The following is a 26067-nucleotide window of genomic DNA, read 5'->3' on the forward strand; positions in this document are numbered from 1 at the left end:
GGCCCCACAGGGCGCTAGAAGGTTCTGTCAGCAGATGAGCAAGGGCAGAACCATCAATGAGCCGCCCGGAGCCGTGTCCGTGGCAGCCATGGGGCCACGATAATCCTCCAAACCCCGAGAGGCACACGGTTCCTGCAGCAGCTTAGCACAGCTTATCTCCCCCGGAGCGTGAGGTTTGTTGTGAAACACGCTTCGCACACCTGACACGCTGAACCTTTCAATGAAATATCATAAAAAAGCTTATTATGGTATTTCCTCAGCAAAAAAGAGCATGAGTTTTAACATTTACTATTAAACCCTGAAAGCGCAAAACAGTTCCAAAACCTAGTGCTTTACTACAGGTGTTTTTAATATGTTTTAGCAGTTAAAGATACAGTTAATAAAAATAGTAACCTTTTCTGTGTAGAATTTAACTATGTTATGGCATTTTTATGAAAAATAACTGAAACTAGTCACAAAATTTAATGTTGAATTAAAAAAAAAATATTCTGCTTTAATACAACCCCTATTGGTAAAGCTTTCCACAAGCTGGTAACAAACCATCAAAATCCTTACATGCAAAAATCCCTAAGCCATTTAAGTAAAAATAACATGACCTTCTTTCAAATAACAATTAAAGCTCCTGCTTATTGATAGTGTTCCTCACTACTCTACTCTTTCCACATTTTTTTTTTCTCTCAAGCTTTTTCTTAAAAGCATTGTTCAAAGTATTTTTCTTCTGTGACCCCTTCTCTCTCCCGCTCTTCCTCAGTCTGCTTTATGTCCCTTTCCTTTTCAAGATTCCAATATTAAGATTTCATTTTTACGCACCAACATGTTCTTGATCAGATTAGGCAGGGAATTTTTAAAGCGGGGTAAAAAAGAACCAAGACAGACATAGCACTTTCGAGGATTCTTGACCTTTTTGAATGCTGTTCTCCATTCACAGCATCAGCCCAATCTTCAGGTTTCTCAGCATTAGTGTCCATGACGTATTCAGGTTCATCCCAATCCTTAAGAAACACCAAAACACAGGAAGATTAAAAAACCAACACTGGCGCACAGTTCAACTACATCAAATGTGTATTCAGTAGGAATGAATTAATTCAGTAATGCAGAATAAACAGCAAATTATATCAGGTTTGATGTCATTTGGATCATCAATTTGCATTCGATCATCCCAATCAGTGGGTTTTTTTGCTGTTGGATGATTAGTTTTCCTTTATATTTTTTTCTACCATTTCCACAAACAAGAACTGCACAGCAGCAGTGACAGTATTTCAGTAATGAAGAAATAAACTCACCAAACACGATGTAGCGATGTGAATCTCCACTTAGGTTCTTCTGATCCAAACGTGAGGGAAAAAATCTTAACGTATCCCCCATCGCAGTCCATCTTCTCTTCGTGTTTCACAGTTTTCCCTTTGGTACTAAATAGCTCAAATTGTGAGGAGATAGCATAAAATTTAGAATTTTCACTCGTTTGTATACCTGTGAGTATATTAGTAGTCAAACTTAGATTTTTCTCCATTTGTAAAGAGAAAATGCTTCTATTGCCATGCACATCTATAAAGGCAAATCCCCAGCTCTCAAGCTGGTTCCCATAGCATATGTTGAATGACACCCACATACCTTTATCTTGCACTGGATCTCAGTAAAAACTCCCTGCAGCGAGTTTAAATCTCCCAAGGTCTGCCTTGTGCTCAGAATTCATCCATTTCTTCTCCAGGCTTCTCCCAGCGTCCTGCAACACCAGCAGGGTCAACGAGCATGGTCGGTGTGCCGGGCTCCCTCTGTCACCAACTGCTGCCCTACTGCCCCCTCTCTCCTCGCCAAACCTCCGTCCAGAGCCCAGCGCGGCCCCGAGAAGCAGGGCCAGCCCCAGCAACATGGCAGCCGGGGCGCTCCTGCCGCCATCTTGGCCTCCGCCCTCACACCGTCACGGCCTCGCGCCTCCGACCAACGCCGGCTTCGCGCCTTCGGGGGCCCACCCTGTTCATACTTGGCTCTGATTGGCTACGCTCTCCTAATTTATTAGGATACGGGATCCGATTGGTTTAACGCCCTCCGAGGGAGGAGCGGGCTGTCACGTGCCCGCGCGGCGAGATGCATGCTGGGGTTTGTAGTCGGCCTTCTCAGTATGCTTTCTTGGGATTGGCTAGCTCGCAGGGAGGGGACTCTGCGTGAAGCCAATGAGGGGGCGGGATGTTGAGGAGTCGCGGTCTCCGGGATACGGCGCGGCGCCGACCGCTGTGGCCGCGGCCTGGAGGAGCCGGCACCGCCTCAGGGCGCTCTCTCCCGGATGGCGGCGATCGCTTGGGCGCAGAGGGCACCCGCGGGCGGAGGGCAGGTGAGGGGGCAGCTTTCGGCCCGGCCGCCGCCTTCTATCTGTCCCCGGGCCGGTGTTTGAGCCGCGCGTGGGGAGGGCCCACACGGGGAGTGGGAGGAGGGCGGGAGCGGGGGTGACTGCTCGGTTTGCGGGGCTGGGAGCTGAACCGGGCCGTCTGCCTCCACCTCTGAGGGCTCTTCTCTTTGCATCCTCTTCTGGGCAGGGACGCAGCGATGGTCCCCGCGGGAGAACCCTCCCAGCCGGGCGCAGCGTGGTTCCTCGCTCCTGTAGCGACTTCCCTGTGGCTGCCACAGCGTTGGAGGGAACCGGGAGAGCTCCGTTCTGCCGGAGCAGGTTCCTAAAGGTGCGCCATGAAAACCTACTTGGAAGCCCCTGGAGCCAGACTTCAGGAAGCACCGTGCAGAGAGCGAGCAGAGACGTAGCCAAGAGCGCTGCGGGCGACGCTTCCCGCACACGGTCGAGCTCGGCTCTGAGGAAAGTGGCACAGCTGGAAAGCAAAATCATGAATCGAAAAAAGCAGATGGAACTGCAAACCACTGCCCTGGGCCAGAAGCCTTGGGATGAAGAGTCCCTCTCGTCCACTTCCAGTCATGAGCGCAGTGCAAGGGGCAAGAAATACCTGAAGAATTCTGCTACCGCCGGTAGCACCAGAAATATGACCCTCAGTAATGCCTGCTCTAGGGAAGAGGAAAGAATCCAAAGCCCTAAAAAGAATGTTCTTGTTAAACAGCAGCTTGGTTTGGATAGTGATGAAGAGGAAATGAAAGGATTGATGGAGAGCTCGTTGGAGTTGGCCAGTGGGAATAAGAATTGGAGAGTTGTTGACAGTGATTCTAAATGGGGTGGAAAGGTAAATATGGACTTCACTGTATTATGTGGTTTTATTTACACATTTATGAAATTGTGTTAAATTGCTTGGTCACTTTTTATATAGATAACGCCATAAAATTTTAATTTTGCATTTGTGGCTTGCTCAGGATATGATTTAACTTCAATTCACATTTGAAAATTCCTGGAGTTTACCCACTATAATTTGTTTTCCTTTTTAGTGATCTACCCATAATGAAGTAACACATAAATCTCTTTTTCATCTTTTTCAAAAGAGTAAGACTCCAGTTTCATCGGGAATGCCCCCTCCATCTCATAAGGAAATTTCACCGACAGAAGTATCTAAAAAATCTCATTTTCATAGCAAAGACTCGGAGAAAAATGTTTTTGGTAGAGTTAACTCACCAACACCTTCAGCATCCAGCAGAAACCTGTCGGTACGACATAATACAAGATCTCAATCGCTGTCTTCTTCCATGAAGGATGGTACTGTAAAGGTTACTCTGCCCAGAAAAGGCAACACCAAGCAAAGCCAAATATCATCTGACAGTGACAGAAGTGAAATAAAATCATTAGACGAATTGTTTTCAAAAGCAGATGATGCAGAAGATTCAACCAGCAGCAGCTCAAACGGTAAGTTAGTTCTAAAATATTGTCTCAGTAGACTTGGCATGAATTGTACTAATAATCTACTAATAAATTTAGTAATAAACATGGGCAAATACTCACTTTGAAAAGATTCAATAGTGCAATTTTACATAAACCAAGGCTTTATCAAAGGAATTATATTGATCTGTTTCTTTTGTTGAGTGTAATATATTTGTATTTTTCATGGGTTTTGATTGAATGGGTTCAGTTTAATGCTTCTTCCCCGGGTGACACTTAATTATGATGTTAAAACAATTACAACATTTGGAATAATTTTCATAGATGAGTGGGACAACATACTAATGAGTCTGAGTGAGAACAAGTGTAAATGAGGGGCAGCCAGAATCTCTTGACCTTGGGTTGGCAGATCCACTGTCAGGAAAGGAGGAAACTTTAGAAAGAGCTGCTGCAAAGGTATAGATTTAGAGTGATTGATGGCTATTACTTTTTAATATTACGCTTTAAACAAGGAATGCTTATTTTTCCCCACTTTTCTCTCTTAAGGGAAAGCAGAGTGTAGTTTTCATGCAAATTCTCATGTCATTTGATTGCAGATTTCAGACTGAATATCCTGAGCCTTGATGATTTGGCACCGAATGTCAGCAGTGAGGCAGCAGAATTAAAGCAGAATGTAAGTAGAAATTCCCCAGTAGCACCTATTTCCCTTCTGCCACTGTTTGGTGGAGGGTGACCAGTCTGAAATGAATATTTCTACTCACAGCCACCCGAGGTGGGCATATCTCGATGGATGTAAGGGTTAGAGCAGGATTTTACAGTACTGAAACTTGACCAAATTCTTTCTTTAGTGCCTGCATTGCCTTACTCAGTGTAAAAACACTGCACAGTTTGTGTGGTGACACAAAAGAGAACATTTTTATTGCCTAATATAGTAGTGCTCGGTGATAGGCAGTAGAAGGGATGAAGAATAATGGAGGTATATTCTATGTTATATTTTGTTGATTCTCCTAATATATCAGGGTTTTGGTTTACAGGGGACAGACATCCAAATTACTGAAGAATCAAACGGAAATCCAAAAAAAGATTATTTCCTGGTGGAAAAAGACCAAACTTCTCTTAAAATGACAAGTGTAGTAACTGATGTGAATGATGCTTCTGAAGGGGATATTGAAAAAACTGTGACTGAAGCTGAAATCTCCGAGCATTTAAGTGGAGTTTCTGCAGATTTTCCTAGACACAAACAGGATTATCTTGATCATGACGAGAGAACTCTTAATACAGAATATTCTGAAGACTTTGAAAGGTCTCTGTCTACAACAGATGGGGAATCTGGATCAAAAATGCCAGAGGAACACTCCGAGAGCCGCACGTACTCTGGAAAACACTCACCTTCAGCATCATCACCTTTACGTAGCAGAGAGCGGCGTGCCCAGGGACAGGGAGTCACTGTCAGAGAAACTGCAGTTCAGACAGTGGATCCTCCCTTCACCTACAGCTGGGCAAAGAGTGAGTTCACAAGATATTGCCCTATTCAGGCAATTCTTACATTATTTTATACGCCAGCCTAATCAGCATTGGTAGAGTTCTTAGTTTCAGTACTAGCTTCCCCGAGCTGACATTAAATTAAAATCTTTCTAAAGCCCAACACATTGATGTGCTGACTGTAGAAAAGGTTGAGATTGGCCAACAGAATAAGAACTTGGAACTGGTTTTTGCTTAAAAAAAAGCCAAACCCACAACAGGAACTCTGGGTGGATGAGCTAGTGTTAGCCAGAGTAATATTCTCAAATAGAATTCAGCATTTCTATTGTATCTTTGCTATTGTAAACGATACTGTTGTGGTGTTACTGAAGTGATCACCCATCATAGAGTTCTTTTTTGCATTGTATTTATTTCTTGGGAAGGTGCTATGGCCCCACTTAGCAAAGACTGACATGACTATTGCTTGTTTCTGAGGGGTGGCTCCTTCCTACCTCTCGTTACCGAAAGGAAAAAGCGTTAAGAGCCACTTCTTGCCACATTTGAGGAGGAGAAAATGTAACTCGGGTGATCTTGAAAACAGGAGCTTCGTTCAAGTACAAAAACCTTTATTTTTCACTCTGTCTAGAGTTAGAAAAGATGCCTTTTGCCATGGCACGTGTTGTGAATGTAAGAATACAGCCACTGTGGAGATCATAGAGCTATTTCAGCGTGGTTTTAGCTGACAGAATTCCCCATTAGGCTCTAAAGCAACCGCTGTCCCAGGAGCCTGCTGAAGGTGATCCAAGTTCTAGTGCTAAACCTTCCCACCCTCCAGACCCAGTAACTCTGTTTTCCTGTACCCAGCAAACACCTCTGCAGTTTTGGACCCACCTGTAGGAAACAGCTACATTGATCCCATACCTATTGCCAGCCACGTCATCAGCACGGACGCAGTAGAAGGTAGTGAAAAAAAACATTTCTTACTATTCTATTTCACTGTATTTTATGCATCTCAGCCCTGCTGGGATTGCTCAGCCCTTACCCTCTGCCTGTAATGTGTCACCAAAGGACACTCTCTCTGTTCCTTGCAGCCCTGACAGCGTACAGCCCCTCCGTTCTGGTTTTAAATGCCATGTTGAAACAGCACCTGATGCTGACCCAGCAGTTTGTAGAGAACATTCACCACCTTCACTTCTCCCTCGTGGAGTCGCTGGAGCAGGAGAGGTTCCACTACCACACCCTGGAAGAGGCTAAAGAGGTATTTCTCTAGGCTGCTGCCCAGTCTATCATAGATATTTATTCCTTTCCAAACCCTTCTAGTATTTGCAGTAAACAGATTTTCTTTGTGTATTATTCATTAATCGGATAAAGTTTATATAATCCTTGAATATATTACTTCATAGAAGAATACTGTAATGCTTGTGCACCTATTTATAACAAGCCAGGAGTTTATACAGTAAAAAACCTTAAAGTCTTACTGGAGGCTGTAGTTTTAAAAGAATAAACTTTCTGCTGTAGCATTTACCTGTCCTCAGACCAGCACGGATCTTACTAATATTGCAACAGAAGAATCACCTTCTGGTGCCAGTACAGAAAAGTGCAGGTATCTTGACATGAAGGTTCATTAAATAGTAGAAAGAATTTATCTATCTACATATGAAAGAAATGTGTATGTGTTTATTTTTTTTTTCAGTACATCAAGAATCACAAATCCCCACCTCTAACAATTGAGCAAGCACGTGAAGAAATTCGGAAAGCACAGGAGCTTTGACTCCTCACATTTTAAGCAAAATCTACATTTACAGACCTCAAGCTGGAACTAGAAACCCTTCCAAATTGTGCAGATAAGTTATAAACTATGTACTGGAAGGATTTGTACTAACTGCTATGATCTTATTATAAATAATTTATTTTTCTACGTCTGAATTTTTTACTAATGTACGTAGTAGAGGCAGGAACCTTCAGCCAGACTGTGTCAGTGTTCAGCAAAAAAGAAACCCAGCAGACAGTTCTCTCTGCAGGCAGTGCAGAAATGATGGTGACACACGGATTTATCACGTGGCTCGTGTGATTTGTGGTGACAGAGAAGTGTGAGTCTGTACTGCAGCACCTGAGGACTGTGGGCACAGCAGAACAATACCATATCCCAACTTTAGTGCCATATTTAAACAGTGTTTATATATAATTAGCCTTGTCAGGTTACTACAAACTCAAACATATGCCAAGTTAAGATAAACTCAAGACAGGGAAGGCTTATAGCCAATTAGGGGAATCCACTCTGAAATATGGGCTGCCATTTTATTTTTATTAAAAAAAAAAAGTGTTTATTGGAAGGCAAAACAATAAAATTCACAAGTTGATAACATACAGGTGGTGTATGCCGATTCACAGACAGTTACAGTTCCACAACTACAGCAGATCTAGAACAAACTGATATTTCACCATATTAAATTGACTGCTTTGAAGAGGGTTTCTGCTTATACAAACAAATGACTCCGCAAGAGGTTACCACCACGCGGAGCTGGGGGGTGGAAGTGCAGTGTAAGGGCCTAACATCTTCAGCTGGTGGTCTCTGGAAACAGTTACAAAATGGTTTTGGTTTGTTGTTTTGTGGGTTGTTTTTTTTTTTTTTCTCATTTAGATTAAAGGAAGTTTCCAAGAACGTTTCATTGTTAGAAACTTACAGAGCAGAGAAAATTCCGTTCTCTTCTTCTAGTCAACTAATTAGCTTTTATTAAAGGGTATATACAAAAATAGAAAAAGCTTCAAGAATGTCTTCCCGTTACAAAGCATTGAACATCCCTCAGAGAGCTCGAAAAGCTACAACAGTGAAACCCTCGTGTTCTGAGCAGAGTTGGGACTGCAGCGGCTGGTGTGGAGGGGCGTTACAGTTGGAGGGTAGGTTCTAACAAGCTGGTAACCAGTGCTCATAGGTCACCTGTACTGGAACTAGATGCTTCATTTTCCCCCTTTAGACATTAGGATACACTGCTCAGCATCAGTCTGACTTGATCCCAAGGCAGCACCCCTCCACTTCAAATAGAATTAACCTTTTGAGAGAAATAAACATACATTATGGAACTAGAGAACACACAACCGTACTCAGATAACGTCTGTATTCCCCAGGAATGAACCAAATCACACTCCTGCACCAGGGAGAGCTCGACGGGGGGTTAATTCTAGTATAAAATGGGAAACTAATTTAAAAAAATTTTGCAAAATAAATGGAAATTCTTAAACTTGCTAAGACATGTCATAGTTACGACTGGCCTTTTTTTAAACACTAAACGACAAGTGTTGAAATACATGTCATAGCTTTCCATTTTTCACCATAGTTTTAAAAGTAATTCATTTGTCACTTCCTCCAGACTTTAATCCGGATTTATACAAGTTTAATGTTTTGTAGAAGATGCAAGACATCTTTCTTCAGAGAGTCTTATTCGGGTGGTGGAGGGTCTTGCGTTTCACGCTTCACTGAAACAATAGGGAAAAGAGTTCTTACACATTCTGCAGTTACCTAAGCTGTCTGAAATGTTTCATGGGCTGAGGGTTCTATTAATAAGGAGGTTTTCCTTTTGGGCTTTATTTGAACCCATTTTATTACAGAAATGTACTGCAGCCATAGGCAGAAGTGACTTTTCATTGAACATGCCAATTTTTTTTTCTTTTTAGTCACTGGCAAGTGCAGTTGTTCTACGTAACACAGACTCTCTGCAAAAATCTATCATTTGGGTAATGGTTTTTATGTCTTAAGAAGCACCTCCACATTTTTGGAACCCTTCCTGCACTCCAGTGAGTTTATTCCCAGTTCTGGCTCGGGCAGAAAATGGCACTAATTGTTGGAAACTGGGGAGTTCCAAGCAGGAAACCCTCCCTGCGCCGGCAGCGTCCCCCCCTGGGCACAGCTCTGGCTCCCTCCTCTACCTCAGGGGCTGCTCTGGGTTTCTGAGGGGTGACACTCAGAGGTGCAGGCCTTTGGCATTGCAGCCAGCAAGGGGTTTATACAACAGGCTGATTAATTAACGTTTCAGAAATTAGAATACAACACAACTAAAAAGGAAAAGATACTGAGCAATCAGAGTATGTGTCTACTTACCTGTTGTTTGATTGTATCCGTTACATTGGAAAGAATTAAGAGTTACTAGTCTTTTGATTTGGGTTTACAATCTACAGTAAATAGGACAAAATCTCTTATCAAGTCTGCAGAGGTTTTTTAAATTGCTTAGAAACGGTCACTTACATTCATCCCTGGCCTTCATGCGCGCGATAAATGAGTAACTTTTATTTCTTCGGTAGTTTTCGTAAGGGTCGTCTAATGCAACTCCCACTCCTTTGTATTGATCCCATTTGTCTCGGATGTCCCCTCCCTTAATTGGATCTTGAATTCCTTGTTCCTTGGCTCCCAATCCACCCGATCCGCTCCATCCTGCAGAAAGGACACAACACTGTAATCCTGTATCTATCTTTTTTATTACTAGAATTCTGAGGACAGACAAGATTTATTTGGGAACAACCAAAGAAATACAGCAGGATGGTAACAGCCAGCCTGAAACAACGTGAACTGTCACGTTTATTGAAAAGCATTAATATGGAGATACTCTGGAGCTGCCAGACATCAGCACTGTCCCTGAGAACTCTGAAGGGGGCAAGGGGAAAGCCAGTACAAGCCCAGGGTGTCCAGTCAACCCTGCTGACCTGCACCACTGACCTTGGAATAACAAGGGATAATTACTTATGAACACACATTAATTAATTCTATCCAAGAGTTGGGTGCCCGATTTTCGTTCCTGGCTTGTATAAGACTCCAGAACAGCATCTTACCCATTTTCACAAGCATTTGATGGCCTTTATTTTCTTCTCCAAGTCTTGATTCTGGTATGGGAGGCCCAGAACTGGAGCCCAAACCAGCAGAAGAACTAAGGGAAGAAAAAAGAACAAGTGAGGAACAAGCGATCCTGTTCCGACACAAGGCAAGGTCACTTACATTCTGTTAAACATTAACACCCAATATAATTCCATCCACTCTACTAAGCTATTCTTTTATAAAGCTATTAGATTATGGAGTTATAAAGGTGCCAGAAACACCCTAAGTGCTTCTTACTGCAAGGGAAAGCAAACACCACAGTCTTCCTAATGCACTGTGATTTTGGTTCCTGGCTTGTGTAAGACTCCAGAACAGCCTCTTACCCATTTTCACAAGCATTTGATGGCCTTTATTTTCTTCTCCAAGTCTTGATTCTGGTATGGGAGGCCCAGAACTGGAGCCCAAACCAGCAGAAGAACTAAGGGAAGAAAAAAGAACAAGTGAGGAACAAGCGATCCTGTTCCGACACAAGGCAAGGTCACTTACATTCTGTTAAACATTAACACCCAATATAATTCCATCCACTCTACTAAGCTATTCTTTTATAAAGCTATTAGATTATGGAGTTATAAAGGTGCCAGAAACACCCTAAGTGCTTCTTACTGCAAGGGAAAGCAAACACCACAGTCTTCCTAATGCACTGAGTACTCAGAGGACTCAGGAAGTGTATTTTCATCACAAAAAGCCACCACAACAGAGGAATATTCTCCCTAGAAGCACATAACAGCAGATAAATCGTTTCTAAACCTGCTTTCCATCTTCTTTTCTGCTATTTGTTGAAATGCTTAATATACCCAGCGTATGAGAAAGCACCCGTGTTGGTACTTTTCCAAACAACCCAGCTAAAAAGAGAAATAAAACCCCAAAAAGCTTACGGAGGAGTGGGGCTGCGAGACCGGGACCGGCGCCGCCTTCCTGGGGAGTAGGATTTCGACCTTGATCGTGACCGCGATCGCGAGCGGCTGTGAGATGAGCGGGACCTGCTCCGGCTCCTGCAGAGGGAGAGCAGAGGCACGAGTTATTGGAGCAACATCCAGGGTTCCTTGTTCAGCCCTGAGGGCTGGGGTTATCACAGAATCACAGAATCTTCCAGGTTGGAAGGGACCTTAAAGATCATCTTGTCCAACCGTCAACCTGACTGACAAAAATAGACACCCACACAACAAACAAGGAGCATCATCACTAAACCAGACCTCCCAGCACTACATCAACCCCTCTTTTGAACACCTCCAGGGATGGGGCCTCAACCACCTCCCTGGGCAGCCCATTCCAAGGGCTGAGAACCCTTTCAGTGAAAAATTTTTTCCCAATATCCAGCCTGAACCTCCCCTGGAGCAACTTGAGGCCATTTCCTCTTGTCCTGTCACCTGTGACTTGAGAAAAGAGACTGACCCCAACCTCTCTACACCCTCCTTTCAGGGAGTTGGAGAGAGCAAGAAGGTCTCCCCTCAGCCTCCTCTTCTTTCCCACCCCCCCCAGTTCCCCAGATCCAGCCCCACTGCCCTTTACCTGGACTGAGAACGGGAATAGGATCGTGATCGAGAGCAAGAGCGAGATCGGGACCTTGAGTAGGAGCCAGAAGATTTTGAAGATCGTGAATTGGACCGGGAGGAGGAGCGACCTCGGCTTTTAGACCGACTGCGAGACCGAGAAGGTCCACTGGAGAGATAAAAGCAGAGAAACTCCAGTGAAACTCCCGGGAGAAGCACGAGAAATGCAAATATACTTCTGATCAAACTCAAATCACAACACAAGCACTGTATTTCTGCAGATAATCCGGTGAAAACTCGACTGTGGCAAAAACTATTTTTGCAGATCAGACAGAAATTCCAGCAAGCTGAAACTCGGTTATTCCATCAGACCTTTATAGAATTATAGAATTATAGAATTTCCCAGGCCGGAAGGGACCTCCAAAGGCCATCTAGTCCGACCCCCCCGCAGTCAGCAGGGACACCCCCAACTAGACCAGGTTGCCCAGGGCCTCGTCGAGCCTCTCCTTGAATATCTCCAGGGAAGGGGCCTCAACCACCTCCCTGGGCAACCTGTTCCAGTGCTCCACCACCCTCACAGTGAAGAACCCTCTCCTCATCTCCAGTCTAAATCTGTTCCCCTCCAGCTTGAAGCCATTGCCCCTCGTCCTGTCACTGCAGGCCTTTCTAAACAGGTTCTCCCCAGCCTTCCTGTAGGCTCCCTTCAGGTACTGGAAGGCTGCTATTAGGTCTCCCCGGAGCCTCCTCTTCTCCAGGCTGAACAACCCCAGCTCCCTCAGCCTGTCCTCGTAGCAGAGGTGCTCCATCCCCCTGATCATCCTTGTGGCCCTCCTCTGGACCCTCTCCATCAGGTCTATATCCTTCTTATATTGAGGGCTCCAGACCTGCACACAATACTCACAGACCTTCCCTCTGCACTTAGCCCAAAGTATTCCTAAAACCTCCCAACCGAAGAGGATCAGAGGGAAGCAAACAGCATCTCTCACCTATTTCTCTTCTCCTGACCTTTCCTCCGCCTGGCTCTCATTTTAGCTCTGAAGAATTCGTACAGTCCGTTCTGCTCCCAGCCTTCACTGCAATAAATCAACCACACACGGGACCATCAGCTGAGAAATTCTACTTTGCTCAACGGGGACGTGCAGGATTTTCCGCTAGATTTTGTAGGGAACAAAGGGCCTGGGCAAAAAGGTCTCACAAATCTCAGTGTAAAAATCAAACAGCTTAAAATACAAGAGCAATTATTTCAGCATTAGAAGAACCAAGACAGAGGCGAAGGAAGAGAGAGGCACTTCGTGGTTTGAAACAGCTTCTCAGGGCATTTTCCTTACCATATTGTTAGCTACACCTACTCTTACCTGTTTCTAGGCCTGTCATGAGATGGTGGACTATAAAATGCCTCAACCGCAGCCAGGAGTCTCTCACTGGGGGGCATTGGGGGTGGAAGACGTATATCTTTAGGATCTAAAGGTTTATACTCATGATCTTCAAGCTGCCGGAAACAAAACAAATTACATTCGTGTCATGTGTCATGGGGTGGCTCTGCCTGAAGAGAGAAATATAGATTTAACTGGGTAGGGACCTCACATTTCACTACGGGATAAAAAAAAAAACAAAAAAAGGTCCAGAAATAAGGATTCTGCAGATGACCCAACGCTTTCATTTTGAGTTCTATGAGAAAAGCCAGCTCTACTCGGGTCGCAGCATTAATTGGATCACCAGGTAGATAAAATGCAGATCTCATCTATCCCCCTCTGTGCTAACAGCACCTGGAGGGAAGCCTGGCAAAAGCTGGTGTACGCCGAGAGTAACGCAACGTTAGAGATGGAAGAGACCTATTTGTTCATCTCAAACACAGAAAGCATAAATATATGTATCCCCAAAGATGCTGATATAGATACATTTCCTGTTCTCTACTATTTTTTGTTTGTATATATAACGTTAGTGTTGTAAAACATCTTTGTAAGAAAGACCTCTGAAAGCCAAAAACTGGTACACAGCAGCCACACGAGAACTGCAAAGTCCCTCTGCCCATCTGAAAATCCCTGGGGATTTCTATTTTCTACAAACAGGGATAAGATATTCAAGAGTACATCATTCTTTCATGTTCATGAGTTCAAACAGCTTTCACTGGGACACAACACTTGAAAATTGTACCACTTCCTCTACCTTCTCCCCCCCAGTGTGTCCCTACAACAACTTTAGCTGATGGTTGCTGGATGGAAAGATTGGAAATTTTAAATGTCTGTGTAAAACTGTCCCTACTATTGACCATGAGATTTTGATATTTTAATCCTACCAGTCAGGGCCCATCACAAACTGTCCCTAATATTGACCATGAGATTTTGATATTTTAATCCTACCAGTCAGGGCCCATCGCAAGCACTTACTTTTACGAGTGGAGCCATCAATCCAGCAGGAAGGTCAAAGTAGGGAACGTTTGGCACCAGACTTGGATCGTCGTGGTTCATGTGAGGGGGCCCTTGTCGCCGCATGTGAGGAGGCTGCCCGTTAAATCCATGGGGGGGAGGCCCGAAATCAGGGTGCTGTGGCCCCCCCCAGGGAGGATGCTCGCTGATTCCAGGATGAGGCAATCTGTGACCAGGGTGATGATGAGGAGGTCCAATTTCTGCAGAGTGGAAGGGTTAAAACATTGTATTTAGCTCTAGAGAAAGGAAAGGAACCAAGAGGGATGTACTTCAATTAGTGCATTTTCCTAAAAACCAACCTTGGCACCCAGAGCCTCACAGACCAAGAAAAGCAACAGAACTGAAGAAGAGGAGGCTGACTACAGGTCCATATTTATAAATATCTCACAGCACATCTCCCTCCCTGGCCACAGCAACTGCTCTCAAGACAACAGGGTACTTGAACCCTAAGCCACTGCTTTCTTTGGGACACACCACAGTCAACAAGAAAGATCCGCTCAAGAACAAAAGGTTTCAGAGGCAGCTCCTGAGATCCGTTTCCAAAGCCTGAACACAATCATGACTGTAATTAGTTCTGTCTCTGTGCCAAGTCATCATATATAAATAAATAAATATGGCAGGAATTCACTCACATGAGTAGGTGACAAGAAAATACTTTGTTTAAAGAGGTGTGTCGAGAAGAGCTAGAGATAACCTCCTGTTAAGAGAGAAGTGAATGACACACATCCAGTCACCACCAGGACACCCTGCTCAACCCACTGCACTATACAGAGAAAAATACAAGACTCAAAATCGACCCCTTCTGCAGCAGGACCAACAGTTTTGCCAGGAAAAGCCATCACAGCCACTGTCCCACCTTCAGCCAGCACTATTTGACTCATCTCCATCAGAGAACAGAGTCTGCATTGCCATTGCTTCACTGCTTTCCTAATTTTTGCCATCTGTTTCAGCAGACCCCCTCCTCCAGAAAGTTTACACAAAATAACACGTTTTGCATCACCGCTACAATCCAAAACAGAGCATCTTAAACCCTAATTCCCCCAGGACAAGAAAAGCTGGTTTCCCCACTCACTACCACAACTCTTAAAAAAACAACCAAACAACAAACCCGAAGAAAAAGGAGAAAAAAAAACCTCCAACAATCTCTGCTGGTGAAGTTAATCACAACCCCAAATATATAAGCTCTAATTCATTGGTTTTCAATGATTTTTGGACTTGGGGAATTGACTCACTCACTACCACAACTCTTAAAAAAAACAACCAAACAACAAACCCAAAGAAAAAGGAGAAAAAAAACCCTCCAACAATATCTACTGGTGAAGTTAATCACAATCCCAAATATATAAGCTCTAATTCATTGGCTTTCAATGATTTTTGGACTTGGGGAATTGACCATCTTTTAAGCTTAAAATAGAAACTCCTACACAGGAATGTGATTGCTCTTTTAAGTGGCTCGTCATACAGAACCACGGTGATCTTTAGACTTTACGTTGATAAGGATCATTCCAGAAGAATCATATAACTTCTGCATGTGAAATACAAACTACACCAGACTTCACGGGGGAACCTGCAGCCAAATCTCACCCACAAAGACCACTCAGACATCCCTGGGTTCCAGCACAAGGGCAAACCAGACAAGAAGGGAGAACTGGAGATACGGATCATTTCACCAGCCACTACCAGGTCATGGAACATCAAGGCAGATAATTAGAGAGCTTTTCAGTAAAAATACAAGAAAAGAAGGGCACAAGAACAAATCCTTCCAGCCTGGCTTATGGAGGACACAGCTGCAGAGCCCTCATCTAACATCTGATGCACAGGAGATCAAATTTACAAGCAAATGCTGCTTCTCACCTTTGAGCTTACTATTTTTTGAAGTGAAACAGTCACAAAAGAGATGCCTGTAGAGATGCTGACTTGAGTTTGGATTATGATTTCTGGTTACCTGCATCCATTAGGGAAGGAAGACTCAAAAAGCAAGGAAGCATCCAACTCTGCCTGTATTTCCTAGAGTAGCTTCGCAAACCCCCAAAACCTCAACATTTCTCAGGAAAAACACAACAGTCCACCAAGAATAAGTCGTCATCCCAAAGCACTACTGAATTTTGTAACGGCAATCAGCATGGCAACGTAAGAAAACCTGGCCTGGTACACACTTTACCTTGAGGAAAATCCCCCTGGGGGTAATCAAAACGATGAGGATAAGGAGGCCTTTCAAAGGGATGGCGAGGTGGAAAATCATCCTGCATGAAGCGAGGTGGAAAGCGGTTGAAATTATGCGGATGCGGGGGCTGGTTGAATTGGGGATGTTGCTGATGTGGAGGAAATGGGCCTCTGAAGTGAGGTGGCCGCTGCATTCGAAATGGAGGTTCCCTTTGACCCCCACCCCATGGAGGTTGTTCGTGCTGGTTGTTCCACGGAGCTTCAAACTGGTTGTTCCAAGAAGGATCGGGCTGGTTGTTCCAAGGTGTCTCTCGTTGGTTGTTCCAGCCTTGATCTCTCTGTTCGTTCCACATTCCTTCATGGTTGTTATTCCACGGAGGGCAATGAGGTGGTCCCTAGCAGTGAAGAAAAGAAGCCTGGTCATTAGGCTACAAAAATTAAGAACACAATAAACACAACCTACTTTTTAAAAGTAAATATAGCGTGTAGGGACCATGCGCAAGTCAAAGAACTTTCCAAACCCATTCAAATCTGGATTTATAACTTTCACAGCTTTTCACCACACTTCCACAACCAAGATGGTCATTCTGAACCTCCACCTCCCTCTAACAGCTCCTCCCAGAGCTGTGTTTTCTTACCTGTTGTTGACCCCACGGTGCAACAGGGTGAGGCTGGTCAAACCAGGGTGGTTTATTTGGAGGAATCTGGTCATGAGACCCAGGGCCACGCGGTCCACCCGAGGCAGGATCCTGCACTCCAGACCCTGTTGTGTCATACTCTGTAGAACCAGCGAGAGGCAGCTGGGATTTACCATCATCTGAAACAAATTGGAGACCATTATAAGCATCCAGGTCACGGGTAGTTCATAAAACACCAGCACAACTACAACAGGCTCCATCCGAATTTTGCTGGATGTGTAAACATTTGGCAGAAATCTACTACTAGGAGAGATTTATCATCTCAGTTGAACATCCCTATTTTAGGTTCTTTTTATATTCTAGCCGAATTTTGCTGGATGTGTAAACATTCGGCAGAAATCTACTACTAGGAGACAAGATTTGTTATCTCAGTTTAACTTCCATATTTTAGGTTCTTTTTATATTCCAGCATCAGACCATGCCAGCTGCGAGCCTCCAAACCAGCATAGCGCATCAGACCGTGCCAGCTGCGAGCCTCCAAACCAGCATAGCACAGCACCTCACTACTAAAAAAGGAGCAAAAAAATAAAATAAAACAAAACCCCACAATGTTGCCACCCACTGATTTCTGCACAGCTCCCCAGAAGAGGCTGGTACCTGCTTGTGTAACTGGAGCAGATGGTGGAGCCGAGGCTGGTGCTGCTGTGGGGGCTTGAGGTGGGGGTGTGGATTTCACCTCGTTCTCTAAGGGTGGTATCTGTATTTGTTGTTGCTGCTGCTGGGTTAAACTGTTGACAAACTCTTCATGTTGAGTTTTCAGGTTCTGTATCTGCTGTTGGAAGGCGACCTGTACAGGCTGCACTACTGTCGCGTATTCAGTGATCAGATTCGCCTGATGAAATGAGACAAATTAAGAAGAACAAGTTAACACTGAGCCTAAACCAGATATCCTGTCTGCACATTCACCATCTCCAATATTGCTCTCTGCCCCCTCCCAAGAAACACATGAAAATGCAAAACAGGTGGCAGAAGAACCTCGTCACACTAGAAACTCTGTGAAGGTTTCCAAAATACTCTCTGCAGGCTACAACCCACTGTCTGTGTTAATGCCTAGCCTTCAAATACAGCTAAAAATCAACAGCATTCTTTATTAATGCTAAAAATGAACAGTTCCTGCTGCCACAACAATTTTTATGCCTAGTGTATACAATTTAAAGCTGTGGTTTCCATTTTACCATTCATTTCCATACAAAGAGAACACACTGTCAAATATATACATGACTGTCATAGTTAAAAATGCAAACAGACTTTCCAGGATCATATCAGCAGCTGGATTATTGAATGTTTGAAATAACAACATTATGTTCTACATTATTTTAGCAATGCCCTGTAACCAACTTCAAGGGTGGGGAGGAGGGGGAATTAATATTTACTTTTCAAAAAAGGAAAACATTTCCTAAATTTGTTTTCAAAATATTTCCATCAATAGAGAAGTGTTACTTTTCTTTTGTGACTCACCTGGTACTGGCCAAGTCCAAGAGCCGGGCTCTGTAACTGCTGAATTATTGACTCATCAAAGTACCCATTTTTCTCCCACAGCTGAAGAAGCTGCATAAATTCAAGAGTGAAAGGTTTTTAGAAATGATGAACAACATAAGAAAAATTGAGGCGTGGCATTTTTATGTCTCTAGCTTTGACAAAAGATCTAGGATTTCAGCACTTGTCTTTGATTCAGATACATTCATCATTATGGTAACATTTAAATGAAGCCTAGGTGCTTTCAAGTTCTAGTTTAAACATGAATTAAAGCACATCCTGTAATAGACTTTATAAAAACGATTAGACACTAACAAAATCTCAGTGGTCCTCTTCCATCCTCCTATTTGTGAATTTGCCCAGCACCAACCTAACAAAGCAAAGCACACAGCTACACCAAAACCAGATACTCACTCTGGCAATTTTCTGCTGTTTATCCTCCTCCACTGCTAGAAAACTGGTACAATAAATAGGCACAACCACCTTCTGCAAAGCAGCCAGAAGATCTCGTGCTTGTTTCCGCTGGCTTCAGAAAAGGAACAAGAAGAGAAGAGTTACTGCCTTTCACTGCAACACTAAGAGCATTGTAACATCCAATTTCTCCCAACTTCTGCTACACTAAAAATAGTGGATTCATTAAATAGAGAGTTCCCTCTTTTACATTTTTACTGTAAAGTCTTGTCTGGAAGAAAAATACACAAAATAGGTAAAAGCTGAATTTGATTATTAAAGCACTAGATCTTTGTGCCAGCTATGGATATCTTAAGACAGCTGCTAAAAATAACGATTAAATTAAAAACCGACTAATCAAACTCCCAGTGTATCTAGCAGAGAGAGATTGCACCAAATTAATCAAAACATCAAACTGAAAACCCCAATTTAATTCTTACCAGTGATGCAATACATCATTGATTAAGTAGATGAGATGTAACCGAAGCTCAAAGTGAGCTCCTTCTGCCGTGATACGGTTTCGGAGGTGCCCAGCCATCAGCTCACAGTGCGCGGGGGATTTCGCGTTGCTAAACATCCAGTTCTTGCCAGCCTTGGAAAAAAACAAATTTAAAAGTAGTTTAAATTAGTCTGATGCATTCACATCTGAAATAACTGCAAGAAGGAAAGCTTTCAGCAAATTTTAAAGTAGTTTAAGTTAGTCTGATGCATTCACGTCTGAAATAACTGCAAGAAGGAAAGCTTTCAAGTATCATCTCACCTACCATACAACAAAAGATCAAAGCCGCTGCTTATGACACAGACAACCTCAAAATTCAAATTGTATTTAATTTCCCACCACCACCACCAACTGCTCAGATCACTTACTGAGATTGCATCTTTCGTACAAGTGTCAATTATTGGCTGCAACAAGTTGTCAAATTCGTTCATATCTAACTGGGTTTCCTCTAAAACTTTCTGCATTTGTTGCTCAATTGCAAGGGCTACTGCTGATGTGACTTGTTCCTGAGAAAAGAACAAAAAGAATAAACTGTATTACATCCAATATTCTTTTAAAGAACTGAGCTGCCGTATCCCCATCCTCTTAACCGTAAATAGCTACCTCAAAGACCAAGACCTTTTATAAGCAACATGACCACATATAAATATTTTAGTTCATTGGTTTTAGAAGAAAAGATTCTTCTCATTCTTCAGGAAAAGTCCAGTTCAATTCCACCTCTAAAATCTCTCTGATCAGAATCCCCTTTAGAATACCACAAGCTGGAACACCACGCAGTTCCCAGCAGACAATTTATTCCACTCTGCAAACCAACAAGGTTTTTCCACACAATAAATAAACCATTTTAATCAAAGATTGATCTTGCTAGCACATCAGATACATCTGTTTTAAGGAGATGACGGCAGCTGCCACAGAACAAAAATAAGCAAAGCATTAGTCCCTCTCTCCTGACCAACACACAACGCTGCCACCGCTAGTCGGAAGGAAACCTTCCTCTCCCTCTTCATTCCCAATTTTTACAGCCACTGGTAGCCTAGAGTAAACCAGCTGAGTGTTTATCCTAAACCAACCTGTCTCATGGCAAGGAGATGCTGCTCCTGCTGCTGCAGGTTCCACTGACTCTGCTGGATGAGTTCCTCCACGGAAGGAGTGCCCTGAGGAGCCGGGATGGGTGCAGCCGGTGGGAGAGACGGCTGCGGCAGCGGCTGGATCTGGGTGGTAGCCTCCATATCTTGACTTTGCTTGCACAACACTATCAGACAAAGCAAACTTTTAAAGCGAGCCTCACAGAGGGATCTGCTACCACCAGCCCACACACAAAACCCACCCTGGTTCCAGGACAGACCCTCACTCTTTGTGGAGTTGCTTAATACAACATTCGTGCAGTCCAGGGTGGAGGGTGAGAGAGAGGAGTGTCAGCAACTCCCTGTGCACTTGGAGAGGAACGACTCCAACAAAAGACCAGCCCCTGGAGCTGCTGTGCTGGGCTACCCTACTCTTGAGGGCCCTCCGGGTGTCCCGCTCCATCTCACCACACAGCCGGTACCGGCGGAGCGGCCCAGCCTACCTCCAAACCCGCCAACGGGGGGGCGTGAGGAGCCGCGGGCAGGGCTCAGCCAACTACCTGGAGCTCAGAGGGCTGGAAGAGGCTGCACACCAGTCCCGGCGGGTCAGAGCGCGGCCAGGAGGGAGAAAAGCGGCTCCGCCAGCCGGTGCCCAGCGGGGGCCAGAGGCCGGGGACCGGTGGCAGCAGAGCCCGCCGCGGCCCAGCGCCGGCCCCGAGCCGCCAGCCCAGCACAAGCCGCGGGCCCCACTCACGCTGCTGCTGCTCCAGGGCCAGCTTGTACTTGTAGTAGCCGTAGAAGTCGCCCCCGAAGAGGAAGGAGAATTTGGGGTTCTCCTTCTGCTTCTCCATCGTCATCTTCTCGAACTCGGGCCCATTCCGCGCCACGAACTGCGCCAGCTTGTCGATGACATTCCGCAGCTCCTGGTCTGTGGGGAAAGGTAGCGCCCGTCAGCCCCCACCGGCCCCATCGCCCCACTCCCCCCCCGGCGCCCTCCCAAGCCCCTCCCAGGCCCCGCTCACCGTCGGGCGGCAGCGGCATCTCCATGGCTGCGGGACAACGGGCGGCCACCGCCGCCGCTAGGCCGCACCGGCCGGAAGTGCCGCCAGACGCCACGCGCCGCCGCGCTTTACGGCAGTGTCGCTATGGAGACGGCGCACGGCACGTACGGCCGTTCCCCGCCCCAACCTCCTGAGGGGAGACTCCGGAGCGGGAACCAGGGGACGGGGACGGGCCCCGGGCAGGGCCTCACGCCGCTCTCGGAGCCATCCCAGCCCGTAGCTCGCCCTTCGAAGGTCGCAGACGGGTCGCCTTCGCCTCTGAAGGAGAAGCAGCTCCTGTGAGGCCTCGTCCTCTCCCGCTCGGCTCCTGGGTCACCCCCACTCCGGAACCACGCTGTTCCTCTGCCTTTGAAACGCCACGTCCAAGCTGCAGCTCAGTTGGCAGGAATTGATAGAGAGCATTGAAAGAAAACCTGTCGTTTGACACCCGTTTCATCGTTGGGGGGCAATCCATGGCAGCAGCACTTCAGCTACATAGACCATTGGCGTGATGTAAGATGAGAAGAAACATGAGTGCGGAGGAGGCTCCGTTTTTGAACCTAAAATACAGCTGTTGAGGAAGCAAAGTAAGTGCAGATCCACACTTACTTACCTGATGGATTTAGGAAAACATTCCTTCAAAAGCAAGGTACTGATTGGATCTGCTTCCCATCCTAGTCAAGAGGTATGAGGCACGGCAGAAATTGCTCAACTCCCTCTACTTCCACGATTCAAGACACCCCACAAAACCCCACCACACTTGAACACCATTTATACGAGAACCAGACATCAAAACTCAAAGCGGGGCCCAAATAACTTTGGTGTCCTGGAATATTTTAGGAAAACTGAATATACAAGGGAAAGTGATCATCTGGGAATCGTATGAGGCCAAAAGCAAAGCTGAGTACCCTAACACTCACCTGGAGCTGTAATCACTCTCTTTAAGTTTCAGGCATTAAATTACACTTTACAGGATTTCCAGTCGCACAGATAACGCAGACATCCTCACAAAAAGGCATAACTCTTTATTCTTAACACGACATACCATGAAGACCCCACTATATTACCTACAGAATATAAAAATTCAGAAAGATGGATGTTTCCATGTATCCAAATAACAAATGAAAACACACAAAAAAAATATCAAATACAGACTCTGAAGGTGATTCTACATCGCTCTGCAGTCCTGGCACTCAAGACAGATCCCAGAACACCAGATGAAGTTCAAATTTCAGCTCATACTTAAAAAAGTAAGAAACTTTTCCAAATTCTTGCTGCTGCCTTCTGTTACTGCTTCTTTTCAAAATTCTTGCTGCTGCCTTCTGTTACTGCTTCATACATTGGAGCCCTTGCAGTCACTGCCCAGGCTGCTGTGTTCCTCAGCACACAGTGATGGTTTATCCACAAAGTGCCCCAAAAGTTACTGTTACCTGACAGAGGCATCTGCCAAAACCCACCTGAACACCGGATTTATTTTGGACAGAAAAGAGGCCCAGTACCTGGAAGTCCCCAGTGTGGTTCTTTCCTGTCATCCCCTGCAGCTGGAGGCTGAGGAACATCCAGAACTTCCCTTCTGTCAGCTGGAGGCTGAGGAACATCCAGAACTTCACAGAACCACAGAGTTGAAATAATAACAGGAAAACACCACAAAAGCATTCACTCGCTTCGGTGCCACATTTCATACAGTAAGGAGTGTGTTTCCAGGGTGTTTTTGGTTAAACCACCCATATTCACATAAATTTATAGAGTACCAGCATTAAAAAAAAAAACCCTAAAACAACAACAACAAAAAAAAGGGTGGTGACCACCACCTGTGCATTTGCACTTGAGTATCTAAACCCTGGGATTGTAAAACCCTAAAACAACAACAACAAAAAAAAGGGTGGTGACCACCACCTGTGCATTTGCACTTGAGTATCTAAACCCTGGGATTGTATCATACACCTCTCATCTCAGGATTAACAAATTTGTTTTACCAGCCCGTGCCATCACCGCAAAGATATTCCCCAATTATTTTTAACAGTTTACGCCACACTGCAGAAATGAAAGCCTCAGAAAACCAAAACTTTCCCTTTATTTATATTGCACCTTTTTGACAAGCAGCTACACGGCAGAAGTTGCTTCCGCTGCAAAATGCTACATCAGAAAAAATGTGAGTTTGAACACACATGAGAAAGAAAAGGTCTCGAGCTCCAGGAACCACCGAGAGTTGACCCCAAATTACCAACACTATTTTTACAAATCACTGTACACCTACAAAGCTTAAGTATTGCCTTAATTTCATTTAGCATTCAGGTATTTAAAAAAAACACAAGCGTTTTACCAGATGATAAAACTGCTCTAATGGCTAGTGGGTACTAAAATGGAATCTGCATCTGCAGGGGAGATATTTTGAAGAGATTTTCAAAGAGCACCAAATACTCTACAGAGCTACCAACAGAGAACCCACACGTGGTGGGGAGAGACTGGGTTCTTTCACACTGGTATTTCTAGAACTATCCAGGACTGTTTGGGGAAGAATTTCCCCATTTTGTGATGTATTTACACGTATGTTAGAAATGCACAATGGAAATCAAGACATTCCTAAGGACACCGGTGACGAGTCTCCTAAAACTGGTTACGGCATCCCCATCATCCCGGTTTCAGCCTACGTAACCAGGTAAGGTCTCACACCCATACAGCAACACATTAATCTAATTAACTGGCCATTACTACGAACGTAGGGCACTCCCAAAGCTTCCTGCAATCAAAACCCCAACCCAACCCCCTTCGCTTCCAGTTAATAACAGGGTCGTTATACACGAGTGTCTAGATATGCCCTTTTTATTCCAGTGTTTCCATACTTTCTACAGAACCTATGTACAGAGTTAAATACGTCATTAATTTACAAACCGTGTTAAAACAAACGTTTCACCTTGCCAAACAAAATCTTGCAGCAGTCCAAGATTAAAATATATATTACAACAGTATCAGAAACTTCCTTTTACCTGAACGTGGGCAATATTGCTTAAGGACTCGGATTCAGGTACTCGGCAAAACCACCTCTCGTACCGACTCACTCGACCGTTTTAATTACACGTTCTACCGTAGGAAATTATCCCTTTTGACCACAGATGTGAACAAGAAGAGCAGGAACACCATCAGGCAGTCTCCAGGGAAGAGATTCACTCTCTGGGCCCTAAATGGATGATATCCTCGTTATGGATCAGTCCCTTTTTGCTCAGTTTTGGGTCAGAGACACAGTGAGGCCACGGGCCCAGACTGGAATTCGGGATAAGGTGTTTTCAACAGGAAGCTCCCACTTGTGACAGAAAAAGCTGAGCTAAAGACCTGCCAAAGTGTGCAGAGTTGCAAAAAAGAGCTGGTTATATTCTTTAAAAGGAAACCATCTAAATGTATTTAATACAGCCCCTGAGCTGTGAATAAAGAATGAGGAGCTTTATTCCAAATACCAGTTGCAGCTGTATGAAGATGGTACAGCAGGAGACACACCAGAGATGTACAGGGGAACTCAGACTATGCCTGAACATCCCTCAGGACACAGCTACTTTTTTTTTTTTTTTGTATTTTACCCCCTTATGAAGTAGGGAAAAATAATCCCCATTTTCCAGATGGGAAACTGAGGCACAAAGAACACAATTAAGCGTTTGCAGGAGTGTAAGAGTTAACAGCCAGCTCCCTTTGAAAGCAGTTGGAGAATTTCAGCCCCTCTTAAAAAAAATCTCAGCCTAAATGTGTCACCCTCAAATCAGTTTTTTGCAGAGCCAGAACCTAATCCAAATCCAGAGCCCACACAATCCTTTTTACATGGATGTAAAAGCACTTAACTACTGGGAAGCGAGCCTTAGAAATACACATTTTGCACTTTCCCATATTAAAAAGAAATAATTATACATAAATTAATGCTGGAACGGGCAAAAGAAATTTCATCCGAGAGAATGCTTTTCCTCATTATCTTCTTCTTGTTAACCAGGGTTAGGGAATAATTCACTTATTTAGATTTTCTAAACTAAAAGCCCAAGTTCTAAGCCAACATGAACAGATTCAACCCCAGTCAAGTCCAGGAAGTTCTGCTCAGGAGCATTAGCAGCGTTGGGAACCCACCTCTGAAGGTTCTGAAGGACCATTTCCTCTTTTGGACTGTAGGGTGGAAGGCAGTCTCTGTAACTGCCTCCACAGTCAGCCAAAAGAATAAGATCAGGTTGACTTTGCACTTAAAAATAAATTCTTTATTATCCAGAAAGGAGCCAAATCATCATCTCGCATCATGGAAATGGTCATTTTTTAAAGCAATAAATAAGTGGAGGGAGCGTTCCGTACCACACTCTGAATTTTGTCACTGCTATCTAATACCTCTCTAGTAAAAACAGAACACTTCTGCTATCAAAAATCTCACTGTGCAACAGCTTTTCTGTTAAGGAAAGAAGGCCCCTAAAATGTTATTTTGCTGAAGTCGTAACAGCCTGATCCAGCGAAACCCGAGTTCAACCGGTTTCACCCCTTTCATGCCCAAACTCAGTACCTGACGCAACAATCAACTCCTCTAGAATTAAGCACGGTCATTTACACTGACTGAATCACTTCTTCTTACCCACGGTTTATCTATTTACGGCTGATTCAAGTAATTTTTTCTTAACACTTTCCTATTCGAGCGAGGGCAGCTGCAGGAACAG

At 44.5% G+C, this 26067-nt stretch overlaps 3 protein-coding genes across 5 annotated transcripts; 1 reads left to right on the forward strand and 2 right to left on the reverse strand.

Moving 5' to 3' along the window:
- Positions 1-688: 688 nt before the first annotated feature.
- CALR3 (calreticulin 3) lies at positions 689-1979 on the reverse strand (the record flags this gene model as incomplete). Its single annotated transcript, XM_014952796.1, is given in 8 exon segments — positions 689-694; positions 696-770; positions 849-994; positions 1117-1179; positions 1284-1338; positions 1340-1470; positions 1612-1723; positions 1917-1979. Coding segments are annotated over 8 exon segments (651 nt in total), but the record flags the coding sequence as incomplete, so codon positions are not given.
- A 237-nt stretch (positions 1980-2216) lies between these two features.
- LOC106894257 (chromosome unknown open reading frame, human C19orf44) lies at positions 2217-7637 on the forward strand. Its single transcript, XM_014952817.1, has 8 exons — positions 2217-2329; positions 2532-3179; positions 3433-3790; positions 4360-4436; positions 4798-5269; positions 6089-6184; positions 6316-6482; positions 6918-7637. Exons 1-8 carry the CDS (start codon positions 2282-2284, stop codon positions 6993-6995), a joined length of 1944 nt encoding a protein of 647 aa, XP_014808303.1. The 5' UTR covers positions 2217-2281; the 3' UTR covers positions 6996-7637.
- Positions 7638-7842: 205 nt separating this feature from the next.
- On the reverse strand, positions 7843-21514 carry CHERP (calcium homeostasis endoplasmic reticulum protein). 3 transcript variants are annotated; one of them, XM_014952815.1, is made up of 18 exons: positions 21377-21514; positions 21109-21282; positions 20361-20542; positions 19659-19796; positions 19232-19383; positions 18756-18867; positions 18324-18413; positions 17463-17697; positions 16806-16984; positions 16166-16562; positions 13966-14204; positions 12934-13067; positions 12565-12651; positions 11598-11747; positions 10964-11080; positions 10412-10506; positions 9465-9650; positions 7843-8274 (listed from the first exon to the last, which is right to left on the reverse strand). In XM_014952815.1, the coding sequence occupies exons 1-18, from the start codon at positions 21399-21401 to the stop codon at positions 8270-8272; spliced, it is 2697 nt and encodes an 898-aa protein (XP_014808301.1). In that variant the 5' UTR covers positions 21402-21514; the 3' UTR covers positions 7843-8269. The 3 variants fall into 3 exon arrangements, with proteins under 3 accessions (XP_014808301.1, XP_014808300.1, XP_014808302.1); XM_014952814.1 differs by having other exon boundaries at positions 7843-8698; XM_014952816.1 differs by lacking the exons at positions 21109-21282; positions 21377-21514 and adding an exon at positions 20915-21089 and having other exon boundaries at positions 7843-8698.
- Positions 21515-26067: the final 4553 nt, after the last annotated feature.

This window comes from Calidris pugnax, unplaced genomic scaffold, assembly GCF_001431845.1.
Source record: "Calidris pugnax isolate Ruff unplaced genomic scaffold, ASM143184v1 scaffold199, whole genome shotgun sequence".
NCBI classification, from domain to species: Eukaryota; Metazoa; Chordata; class Aves; order Charadriiformes; family Scolopacidae; genus Calidris; species Calidris pugnax.